Source organism: Taeniopygia guttata, chromosome 4 (assembly GCF_048771995.1).
Source record: "Taeniopygia guttata chromosome 4, bTaeGut7.mat, whole genome shotgun sequence".
Taxonomy (NCBI): domain Eukaryota; kingdom Metazoa; phylum Chordata; class Aves; order Passeriformes; family Estrildidae; genus Taeniopygia; species Taeniopygia guttata.
In genome coordinates, this window is record NC_133028.1 from 50,895,905 (window position 1) to 50,908,083 (window position 12,179).

At 39.9% G+C, this 12,179-nt stretch overlaps 1 protein-coding gene across 2 annotated transcripts in view; it reads left to right on the top strand.

Moving 5' to 3' along the window:
- UNC5C (unc-5 netrin receptor C) overlaps positions 1 to 12,179 on the top strand; it is a 251,061-nt gene that overhangs the window by 210,776 nt on the left and 28,106 nt on the right. The window contains exons 8-10 of one of the 2 annotated variants that reach the window (XM_030271700.4): positions 6,264 to 6,320; positions 7,743 to 7,934; positions 9,183 to 9,527. In XM_030271700.4, coding sequence (XP_030127560.4) covers positions 6,264 to 6,320; positions 7,743 to 7,934; positions 9,183 to 9,527 — 594 coding nt within the window. The remainder of the gene's footprint in view (positions 1 to 6,263; positions 6,321 to 7,742; positions 7,935 to 9,182; positions 9,528 to 12,179) is intronic. The other variant, XM_030271701.4, reaches the window with a different exon arrangement.

Below are 12,179 nucleotides of genomic sequence, written 5' to 3' on the forward strand. Positions count from 1 at the left end.
AAGTAAGTTATAACATATCACGTCTTGGTTTTGTGATACATTTCCTGGTAAATAGCAAGGGAGATAAATAATTAACAACGAGTTCAAATTTTATTGTTAATACTTTTCCAATCTCATTAGCAACATGTTAAGTGAACATGAAGCCTTGACACCGAGCAGTCAGAATATGGGGTTAACTTTAAGATTACTCTTGTACCATTTACTCTGCCCCTTGTCAAAAAGAAAATAGTGGAAACGTGTGGCCTCTGGACAGTGGAACTTGCACAAAGCAATTTAAAAGTCCTGAATGTCAAATTAAATCTCAAAAATTCTTCCTTGTAAGCTGGGAATATGTGACTTTGGCCATCACAGACTGAAACCTAGATAGACTTAGATGGAAGCCAAAATCATTGCAATGTATCGGAATTAATATTTTGAAAGCCCTTGAAAGTCTTTTCTGAAAGCTTTGAGCCTTTGCACCCTGTACTGATCATCTAGAATTCCCTTTAAAAGTACTGAAGAAACTCAAGCAAGCTGGTGATTGCTGTAAGAATGATGGTGAGTGAGGTAAGGCAGAAGGAAACAGGACTGGTAATGCAAGGTCACAGACACAGCACTGCAAACACTGCAGGGACATAAACCTTTTTTTTCTTCTTTGTCTCAAAACCCTCTCTGTATAATGGAATTCAGAATACAGAATTGATTAGTGTCTCTTCCCATGAGTGCAAAAAACACCTGAAATTGGGCTGACATAGAATTGAAAATGGCATTTTACAGGGAAAGGGAGACAGGCTGAATTTCTAGAACTTGGAATTTGGAAACAGCTATATATGCTTGGGGGGAGTTGAGGACTTTTTTACTCATTGAGATCCACTGAATGAGAAATTAACAATAAGAAAAAAGTTACTGAGGTTCTTAAACCAATTTTATTCAAACTTTCCAGGATAATTTCCGAGACTGAGACTTATTATAGAAAATTCCAGCAAAACCCAAAGATTTTAAATTAAATTCTGAGCTACTGGAGCTGGCCCAATAAGGAGGGTAATAGGAGTTAATGCTGAAAGAAGAAAAGAAGACTTTATCCTAGGAATTAAGAACAGAAGCAATTGGGCGCATATTTTTTGGTTCTGGTATGAAAAATAATTACCAGTTTGCTGGCTTTGAGTTATCAGATTCTGAAATTCATGTGATGTATATGTATCACAGCCAAAAAAAAAAAAAAAATAAAAAAGGTTTACTGAGTTGTTTCAGTAAACTCATGTCACATTTTATATAGCACACACCTACCTTAAATCATCCAAGAACTGCCTCCTTCAAATGTTAATCATCTGCATGTAAGAATCAGTCTCTGTCTATCTGTTTCCTGAGAAAGGAAGGCAGCAGTTGAATGCTTTCTTTTCTTTGTTCTCTCAGAGGTGATTTGAGGGCACTGATTTTGGAGCCAAAAGGGGGGAAAGTACTCTTACAATATGTTTTGCTCCACCTGTTGAGTTCTTATGAGGCACATCATGTGGCCAGGCTTTCAGAAGGACCATGGAATTACTTGAGCTCAGCTGTTTTTCAATCTGCTACAGAGCGAGTAAAGAGAGTTTATAGATTAGAAGCAAGTGGTGCCAGATTAAAGTATGATGCATTGAAGAAATTAGCAGTTATGGTGTGCTTTATGCACTCTTCACCTTATTAAATGAAAGCGCAGGTCTCTAGTTCTCACTGATCTCGATAAAGTCTCAAACTACGTATCATCAACCATGACTTCAGCAGCTAATGCTATAAAACTATTTATTTGCAGGGTAATTGTAAATATTTTCATATATGTGACCCAAACTATAAGCCCTAGTAAATAAGTGGCCAGAAATATCATCTTCAGCTACTTCACCTGTCTTACCTACATAGTTGCCAGAAAGAGGGAAAATAGTCAAGAAAAATACAAATTGAAAACTGTGTATTTTTCTCTCTTACTTAAATATTTTAATTTCTGCAAGCAGTAGAGTAAAATATTTTCATAATCTGGTCAGTTCACTCTAAAATTGATATTCATTAATACAAATTCAGCATGACTAGAAAGCTAGCAAAACCAATTATGGAGCAAAAAGGGGAGTCAGTTACAAAGTTCTCTCTGAATGAAGCCGTGACCTAGAGTTTTATAACACAGGGATAAAAATTTTCTTTAAAAAATTCCAGTTCACAGGCCAAGGCAGTATATTCCTATGGCTTTCTAGGTAAAATCAAACACAGGATTTCAGAATGCCCATAGTCATGAGCTCCCAGGCTGAGCACCATGTGTGTATAACATTTTTAATTCCCATGAATATGTTGAGGAGTTGATTCTTTCTCAGTGGAAGAAGAAGAACTTAGAACAGTCATTTTGGTGACTCTTTGGTGACAGTCACACGCAGATATGCTGAGGGCTGTTCAGTGACACAGAGCAGCAGCTCTGTCTCCAGGGCCTCCAGCACAAACGTGTTCCCAGAAGGTCAGAACAAGTCATCTGGGACCAGAATGCTCAGGCTAGACTTCCAGTGTTTGGGGTGGGTATCATCTGCCTTCACAAACTGCACCAAACTAATTAAATGAGCTTCACAATCTATTCAGTTAAATGGTCACAATTTCCCAAATCAGTGCCAAGTGTGACTGATGCTTAAATTGAGTTAAAGTAAATTGATAAAAAGCCTGCTGTAGTCTTTTCTATATGTCAACAATGGATTAGTTAATTTTTCAAGTACAATCTGACATATGCACCCTTCTTTGCTTTTCCCGGTGTGTTGCATCATTATAAAGGTGATGAAACTGCTCTTCTCATGCTTTCTAGAAACAAAATAGGCAATGTCTGCTTAAAACACCTTTTTAATGGTACATCTACATTTGTACAAAGGATTTGTGCCAGTGTAATTAATTTAGTTTAAAAAAAACCAGCTTTGACACTAGATAGAAACACTTCCATAGGCACAAAAATATATTTACAAACATAAATTGGACTATAAAGTAGACTACAAAGAGAAACATTAACTTAAGTAAAAGCTTTTTATTGAATGCCTTTACCATGCAATTACAGAGGTTCAATTTCTATGCATTAACCTGGGCCTCCCACTGATTTTTCAGGTTTGACGTGGGGTGAGGTACGTGTAGAATGAGGGAAACAAATACCCATTTTGATAAGCCTTTGAGAACCTCAAACAGCAGGCACTATGCAAGCATAAAGTATGATTATTGCTATTTTACTCATTCAACAGTAAGTTACACAACAAAATAGCAGAAGCACTCTTGAAAATATGAATTTCCCAACAAGCTGTAGGAAGAAGCTTAAATTACTTTTCTCAAAGTAGCTCACTGTGAAACCAGCTGTTCTAAATATGAGTCAGCAGCCTTCCTGGAGTCAAACCCTCCAGCACCTTTCTAAATTCACACTCATTAAAAATGTTCATCACCCTGGTATAGAAGTCCCTTAGGTATTTGCCAAGCAGTGCTGTTAATACAAGGATGAAGAAAAAAAAAAGCATGGAAAAGATCTCTCTTCATTGCAATTACTTTGAAGAGAGAAGACATTCTTCATTATTTCAGTTACTAATCCCTGCAGGTTTGTGTCATTATCTGATGAAAATGTCCTTTTTTCATTGTTTGAAGGCATAGTCAGAGGGACCAGCGTGACAGACAATTTTCTACAGAAAATCCCATTCTCTTTTGCTGGGACTGTGGCAGTAAACCTGCCTCCTGCCCATCACCAGTGCATGGCTGCAGGCCTTCTCCTTGCCCCTGCAATGCTTAGTCCCTTTTGGAGTGCATTTTGGGGGCGTGCTTAAAACTAATTTTGTTGTAAAACATCCTGCCCAAATGGCAGAAGTATCCTATAATATCATTGCCTCTTCCTCCTGTTTCAATAGATTTCAATCTTTGAATGCATGCACAAAACATTTCTGTGGAGGAAATTGGCATTACTCTTATGTATCTACAGGGTTGCTGTCTGTAGTTAGCAGTAAGACAGTGTGTGGAAAGATGTGAGCCACAAATATGTATTTATGACTAGCAGGGTCTGCGGAGAGGTTGCAATGAGGCATATTCCTTTTAGAATATTTGAGGATTGTGCTTGTTTACTTTGCTGTAAAAGCTTGAACCTGGATTTCCATTTTCCTGTGAGGAAAGAATGCTTTCAGTAACATCACAGCTAATCCAGCTGGCAAATCGTTTGTGCCTGTTGAGTGGCACTTGCTGGATCCCTTCAGATGTAGCAGGAGTGATGCACAGCCTTGAACACAAAACTGACCACCTCAGATGTCATGTGAGAAGAGAGGAATAGCCTCTTCAGCTCTGCACAGGTGAGCTCAAGTTCCATGGGTGATGCAGAGCCAGGGCATGTGGGCTGCTCCATTCCATCTCCCCTGAGAACCTGCTGGGGCACGTGAAATGCAAGGGGACATCCTCATCTTTACCAGTGGATTTGAGTACCAGGCAAAAAATCATTCAGAAATGCATCCAGACTAAAATCCCCTTTGTCCCCAGGCCTTTAATTTCATTCTGCCTGCCTCTTGGTCTCTCCAGAGACGTCTTGGAAAAGGAAATATTGGGAATAAGGCTATAGCTAAAATTTACCTTTACCAAATTTTGAGCCTCAGCACTTGCCTGGGGAGTATTTGGGAGCAACAAGGGTACTGTACATTCATGCCCAGACTTGCTGAGCACTCACTCAAGCCCTCAGAAGTTACTCACCAGACTTTTCATGGCCAATACCTCAAGTGCACCAGTAGAAAGAGAAGGCAGTTATTAACAAAAGATTGAATATGCATGTTGAGAGTGCACATAGGTGAACCTGCCTCAAAATGAATGTAAGAACATAATATTTCTAAAAACACTGGTATGGCAGGAATCCTTGCTGTGAAGTAAAGCTTTAAACAGAGATTACAGGCAGTAATGATATCCCAGAAGAAAACATCATCATAAAAAATCATCAGGATTTGCTCTGGTATTTCAGGTAAGGTAGGATTTATGTAGTAGTTAATGCCTGGAAATTTTGGAAGGAGGTATATCTATGCCTGTGATTGGGATAAACTGTGTCTTCATTAACAAAAAATGCAGCCAAGCAGCAAGATATTGTAGAACACAACAGATGCTCACAACAGAGCACCCAAGCTCGGTGGATCTGGGAGCTGGAGATAATTACTCTGGTCTGCCTGTAACGTGGTCCTGTGCATTGGAAGTACACCAGGAGTGCATTTTCCAGTTTTGTCCCCAGCTGTGTGAGCTCCTTGCAGTGTGATCAAAGGGGAGAGGGTGAAACTCCCTTCAGGAGAACTTAAGGGAAGGTGATGGAGGAGAGGTACCTTCTTTCTTACACTGACTCTAATCCCATCCCCGACTGTGACTCCTGCTTAGTTGGGATTTGTCATTTACCTTTCCAGCATGATGGGACGTGGAACACTTCACTCACTTGCTACATGGGAGATGCTTAATTGGTTCACAGGATTCATGTCTGAGCTAAGCAGCTCCAGTGTGCTGTGCTGTGGGGACTGCAGAAGGAAAAGACAAAGGAATTGATATCTCTTCTTTATCCATCCTGAAATAAAGCTGTAAATTGTGTTATGATTTTGTCAATATATGGCGCTTGCTAAGATTTCAAATAAATAATGATCTGACCCCAGGGGCCTTATTGATTTTGTAATGATTTCAAAGAGAAACCACTCAGTTTACTGTTTGCTGACAAATTCTTTACTCCCTAAGGAATTCCTATTGAACATGTATTTAGGACAGGATAAAATAATTCCAAGGAAATACAGAGAGAGGGCTTTGTGCATAGACTGTTCCACGAATCAGTATTTAACCTCTGACCAGTGACAACAGGTCTCCTTTAGCTCTATCAGATCAACAGCAAGCTATTATAATTAAATATAAAAACTGTTTAGAGCCTCACCGAACATGTCCTGGGAATTAAAGCATATGGCAGGGATAGGATAAAAAGACTTTCCATATGCTAATGACCCTAGATGTCTGAAATAAATTAGATCCATTACAGTTTATGCTCAATAAAAGAAAGACTTTAAGCACTCCAAAGTTAGTGACTCGAGACCGATTTTGGCTTAGAAATTCAATCTGCCTGCTTATTAATTCTTAGTAAGGCTCGGGAGGAGACAGGGGATGCAAAATCATGATTCTGTGCTGTATCAGGATTCTAAAGTGCCATCAGTTTCTTTTTCTTCCTTTCCTTTTTTTTTTTTAATTAAACTATTTTTCATGCTTCATTTTTTTGTTCTCATTTGATTTTGTTCCCATTTTTGTTTAATTTCTTTCTTTTTAAGGTTTCATTTATCCTATTTCAACTGAACAGAGAACCCAGAATGAATATGGATTTTCTTGTAAGTTTAATGTTTGATTTTATATTCCTGGATGCTAATTTGATGCTGTTCCTTGGGTCAAGCTTTACTGTTAGGCAAGTTCAGTATGACTAGGCAAAAAAAGGGACATTCTACTCAGCAGGGTGACATTCTGCTTGCTTGACAGCAGGCACAGTGCTTCGCAGCAGATACAGCCTTTGTGCATGAGGGAAAGGGGAAATGATGTTGCCTCAGAGACAGAAACTGGAGAGAATGAGCCATCTTCTCATTAAAATTCCCTTAGCAACTGGACGGAGTGTGGTGGAAGGGTAACTTGTCTTTGAGCCAGAACTCAAGAGTTCTGCTTCCTGAACTGCTGGGTTAAAAATGGGATGTTTCAAGTTTGGTAAATTGAAGGTCTGGTAGCCCGGAGCTGTCGGAGATTGATCAGTCCCTTTCTGCATCTACCAGGTCTCACCTCTGCAGCTGGAGGGCAGCTTGGCTTAAATGGCTAAAAGAGATAAAAATAAAAGTGATTTCACATGTTTCAAACCAACAAAAATTGGGTACTAAAAGAGTCTGATTTGTTTTTGCACTTCCTTTTTTTCATTAGGCTATTTCTAAAAATGGGATTTTTCACTATATAGAAGTACATCAATTTTTGAACACATATTCAGACCTTTTGGGAAAAAAATGTCTGGTGGATAATGATGTTAGAGATTAGCTTGGAATTGGTGCTGAAGATATGGTACAAGCAGCTAGTAGAAATATCATAGCCATTTCTTCACAAGACAGATCTAATAAATTTTTGTTCCTTTTGGTAAATCACCCCATTATTTCTTGTGCTTACTTCAGCTTTTATCTTAATATGTATGTGTTAATGCCACTGATAAGAATTCAATGCTTGATTCTCTGCTTTACTAATTTACTAGTTTATATTTTTGAAGGCAAATGGATGGAAGGGAGTAAAGATGGGTTGCATTTCAAACAAAACCCCAAACCAACCAAAGATATGTCTGAATAGTCCATAGAAAATGGAAATTTTGGGTCTTTTACATTTTTTAAGTAAAAATAAGGCTTCTGAAGTTTTAAAACCCACATGTCTTTGTTATCAGATGAACGTCTAAATATCAATATTAGGACATTATGTCACTAAGACATAGTCTCATTTCCTAGGGTGAATTTGGTTCATAAAAGTAAGTCTATAGCATGTTCTGCTTAGTAGTTCACAGACTGAGTATTAGATAGATGAACAAGTTGATAGGTAAAGAGTTAGAACATAAGTTAGAGAGAAATCAAGGATTGTTTTCTACCAAAAGGGCATAGACTTGGAAATGGATTTTACATTAGCCTATAAAAAAGACAGTAAATGTCTGCAGGAAATGAGAATAATAAGAACATGTTTTCTTGAAAGTCCCTGTAAGGAGGACATTTCTTGAAGGTTCCTGGCCTCTCTCCCTGCAGCTGCTCCTGACTCAGATGACGTTGCGCTCTACGTGGGGATCGTCATCGCTGTGATTGTGTGCCTGGCCATTTCTGTGGTCGTGGCCCTGTTTGTGTACCGCAAGAACCACCGGGACTTTGAGTCGGATATTATTGACTCCTCGGCACTGAACGGGGGATTTCAGCCTGTCAACATCAAGGCTGCAAGGCAAGGTTAGTTGGCATTTCACTCTTTCACTCCATTTTGACCAATTCAGGGAGAAGCTATCAGGTTACGGTCTCTTGGGCTGCGTGAATGATATTGCTGGATGCCTGTTGACACTTGGTAAAGAGGAGAAAGATCATGTTCATTTGTTTCTGATTGTCTAATGCTCAAAACCCGTGGTGGCATTTGTTAGCTGTGCTCAAGAGTATAAAGCAGGTGAATTTAACTTCTGAAGAGAGATGATGAATGTGAGATTGAAACTCAGACACTTTTATGGAAATACAGGTCCAGCTCAAGTTGAAATCAAAGGCAAAGCTCTGACAGAAACAGTGGAGGCAGGGTGCATCAGGGGAGTGATACTACAGTAATTCTAACACAGCTCCCTCCCCTTTATTTCACTATTAGCTTTTCTTCCTATGCCCCGTCTCCACTGGTATAAACAGTACTTTGAGAGGTACTGTGCATTTAATAGAAAATGTAGAAGTTGTGGTAGAACATAATTTAATAATGAATATTTTTATCACTGGTGCATAACAGCCTGATTTTTTTTCCTTGCTTCATTGGCCAGGAAAAAAACCTCTAAAGGTAGTGCTGCCTTTATCAAGACACTTATTTAGGCTGAAGAATTCCTTTTTTTTCCCACAATATCTACACCAGAGAAATATCTACATCATGAAAGTTGGGATGACAAGGGAGTTGTCACATGTTAGATTAGCAGAAGTGTTTTCTTTGCTGGAGAAACTTTTAAAGCACATCTTAGAAAAGCGTGATGCAGGTACTAATCCCCCACTACAGGGAGTCATGGGCATGATGACTTCATAGGCTTGCTGTCTTTTATTTCAGGAATGGTGTCATTAGGCCAGTTAGAAAAATTGGCTAATGATTGTTGCATAGCATTTAGGAAGGGGGTTTAGTTAAAACTAGATCTACTGAGCAATGAAAACATCTTGCCCCAAAGCTAAGCATGTCATATTTGGAATCTGAGTGCAGCCTGGAAAAATACTCCCAGTGAAAACTCTTCAGAGCAGAAATATGCTGTAATTTTGTACAGCAATCGGATTGCAAAGCAACTGGGGTAAAGGAGCGCTGGGAGTTTGCTGAGAATTCATGGAAATGGAGATGAAGGTTCATGGACTTTGTGTCTCTGAACGTTTGGAATGAAAGACAAAATGCAAATGCAAACTGAAATTGTTGCTTGGAATAAAGTCATCAGAACAGAGAAATAACATGTTTCTTCCTTCTCATCTCCATTGCAGACCTCCTAGCAGTGCCACCAGACCTCACTTCTGCTGCAGCCATGTACAGGGGTCCTGTGTACGCCTTGCATGATGTCTCTGATAAAATCCCAATGACCAACTCTCCAATTCTGGATCCCCTCCCGAACTTGAAGATCAAGGTTTATAACACCCCCGGTGCAGTCACTCCCCAGGATGACCTCTCTGACTTCTCCTCCAAGCTGTCCCCACAGATGACGCAGTCTCTGCTGGAAAATGAGACCCTGAACATGAAGAACCAGAGCCTTGCCCGGCAAACTGACCCATCATGCACCGCCTTTGGGACCTTCAACTCCTTAGGAGGCCACCTAGTAATTCCCAATTCAGGTAAGTGCTAGCCATGCTGGCCTAAAGGTGCAATTGTCTTGTGGGTTAAAGAGGTGTTAGCTTGTTTTATATGGGGAAAGAAAGTCTATATTTGGGACTCTGCCTTTTCTTTGATCAAAACAAATAGATGGGATTTTTTCCCCCTCCATTTGCATCTACGAAAGTACTTTCTACCCAAAGTTCTGGCTTTTAAACACAGCTGAGGAAGACTTGGGCCCCTCACTACAAGAGCATGGGTCTCAGGATTAGCAGCTGAGGGAGCTGTGGTTGTGTAGCCTGGAAAAAAGGAGGCTGAGAGGCGACCTTATCCGTTTCTACAACTGCCTGAAAGAAGACTTCAACAAGGTGTTTGGTCTCTTCTCTCAACTAATACATAGGAATGTGATCTAGTGATGTGTTAATGATTGGATTGAATGATCTTAGAGGTCTCTTCCAGCCTAAATGATTGTCTGATTCTAAACAGAATATTTCAGGGCTCTTAGCCACTTTCTGAGACATGCAAGGCTTGAGCTGTCAGGGCTGCCCTGTGTCAAGTGAAAATCAGCATCACCTTTTCCTTTCATGCAGTTCTAGAAAAGGGACTTCAATACAGTAAGCCTCTGTTTTGTCATCACACTAAAAGAGAACAAATTAATTTAAAAACAACTTGGTTGCTCCACTTCCAATTCATTGCAGACTATGTGCAGTTGAAGGAGGACAACAGAACACTATTTTTGGAGGTTTTTACCTGTATTTATTGTTGACTTGCTTTACAATTAGGAAAGAGAGGGACTGAGCATTGAGGGCCTATTGATGTAATGCAACATGCTGCTCAATCTTTCTCATACCTGACTTTCTCAAGTCAGGTTTCCAGGTCCCTTCAGGCCACCCTGACACCAGCAGTTAATTTCAGAGCATCCAAGGAGCTCTTGGGCAGCCTTGGGAGAGCTCAGGTCTTTTAGACAGATTTTTTAGCAGAGCCATCCTGCTGTTTGGTTCCTACATGAAGTGTTGATGTTCTTTCTAAGGAAGTTCAGCACTTAGATGTTCCCATGGGTTTAGCATGATACTGCAGAACAGCATTAATACCTAAAGTGAGAACAAATCAAATGCAGAAAGCATTTGATGTGAGGAACAGCTTGATTTTCAGGAACCAAGGTCAGGAACACACCTGCCCAGTTTCACTGGGACTCTGAATTCAGGTAGGACCACAGTACATGTGAGACTGCAGCTCATAGCTTGGCCATTTTACAGCAAATGCCCTCACCAAGGAGATGGTGCCTACACTTGTCCCCTGCGGTTTTGCTGGATCATTTCTGTTTTGTTCATGTTATGGAGGAAGCAAAATGCCTCAGTGGCCCAGGACCAGGGTGGTTTGGTTCCATGATGCAATCCCACACTGCCCATGAAGCAGCCAAAAAGTGCTTGGACCCATAGCCCTGCTCTATGAATTCCTGTCTAATGGGTAGCAAGAATACCTATTAAATTTAAGTGAAAGCTGAACTACTTTAATAAATCTGGTGCTGACTGATGAGCAATGTTGAAAATTTGTGCTATTCAATCTTGGTTATTGCATTTTTCTAAGTAGCAGCTGAAGATAGATATTGATGCTCAGTTTTGATATGCCACAGTGGTGCACATAATCAGCAAAGTCTATTAGTCACTGTTAATTCACATATATTAATATCAATTTGTAAAGAAAAAGACTTTGATGCTGTAATCACTTCAAAATGATTAAAGTAATGATTCTGTAAAATAAAATAATCTGTCTGCTGCTACCTTGTATGCCTCTATGCTGCTTCTAAATGTATGTCGTCTTCAAGATATGATCAAAACCCTTCATTTGCAGTACACCTGCCCTGTTACAGCTGCAAGCATGCACAGGTTAGGTTGTAACAGGCCTGTAAAAACACAAGTACCAGAAGGCATTTGTGGAAAATGCTTTCCTAACTACCCCTCTCCTTCAAAGCTAAGTATGGGACTGAGGCCCTGCACACCAACATATGGAAGGTGTCCAGTGTAACCAAACTGTGAATGCTAAAGAAAAGTGGCAGAGCTATGCAAGGTGTCTATAAAATGTCTCTAGAGTAAACACATATACGTAAATAATCTTTCTCTAGGTTTGTATTCAGCCATGTGGCAAATCCTTGCCATTGATTTCCAGCTAATCCACATCTACCAATAGATTTGGCTGAGATGTGTCCAGCAGAGTGAAATAACCAGTTCATGGACCATGTTTCTTGTGCTCAAGATATCTCTTAAATGGAAGTAACGTAAGAACAGTGTTTTTTAATCAAGTGTGCAGCAAATCATTAGTGAAAACGACACTGAGCATAGTTGCCCGTGTTTTTTTCAAGGTTGCATATCCCAGTTTTGGGGCACTCTACAGGACTAGGCACTTGCAAAAACCAAGCCCAGTTCTGTCTTCTCAACAGACTCAGTTCCTCCCTAGGAACTGAGTTCCTCCCTAGGAACTGAGTGCATTAAAAGACAGGATGCCAGACACAGAAGCCATCTTTCAGGAAACAACTAGCTCTTGTTGCTTCCTGGGACAGTGCTCCACTGCTTTTCTTTCCTGATCTTAATTAAGTAAGAATTGCCTAGGGAGAGATGTCCTATTACAGCTGTTGGAAATTTTAGTCAGAGTTGTTTGTTTTTCCATCATTTTACAAG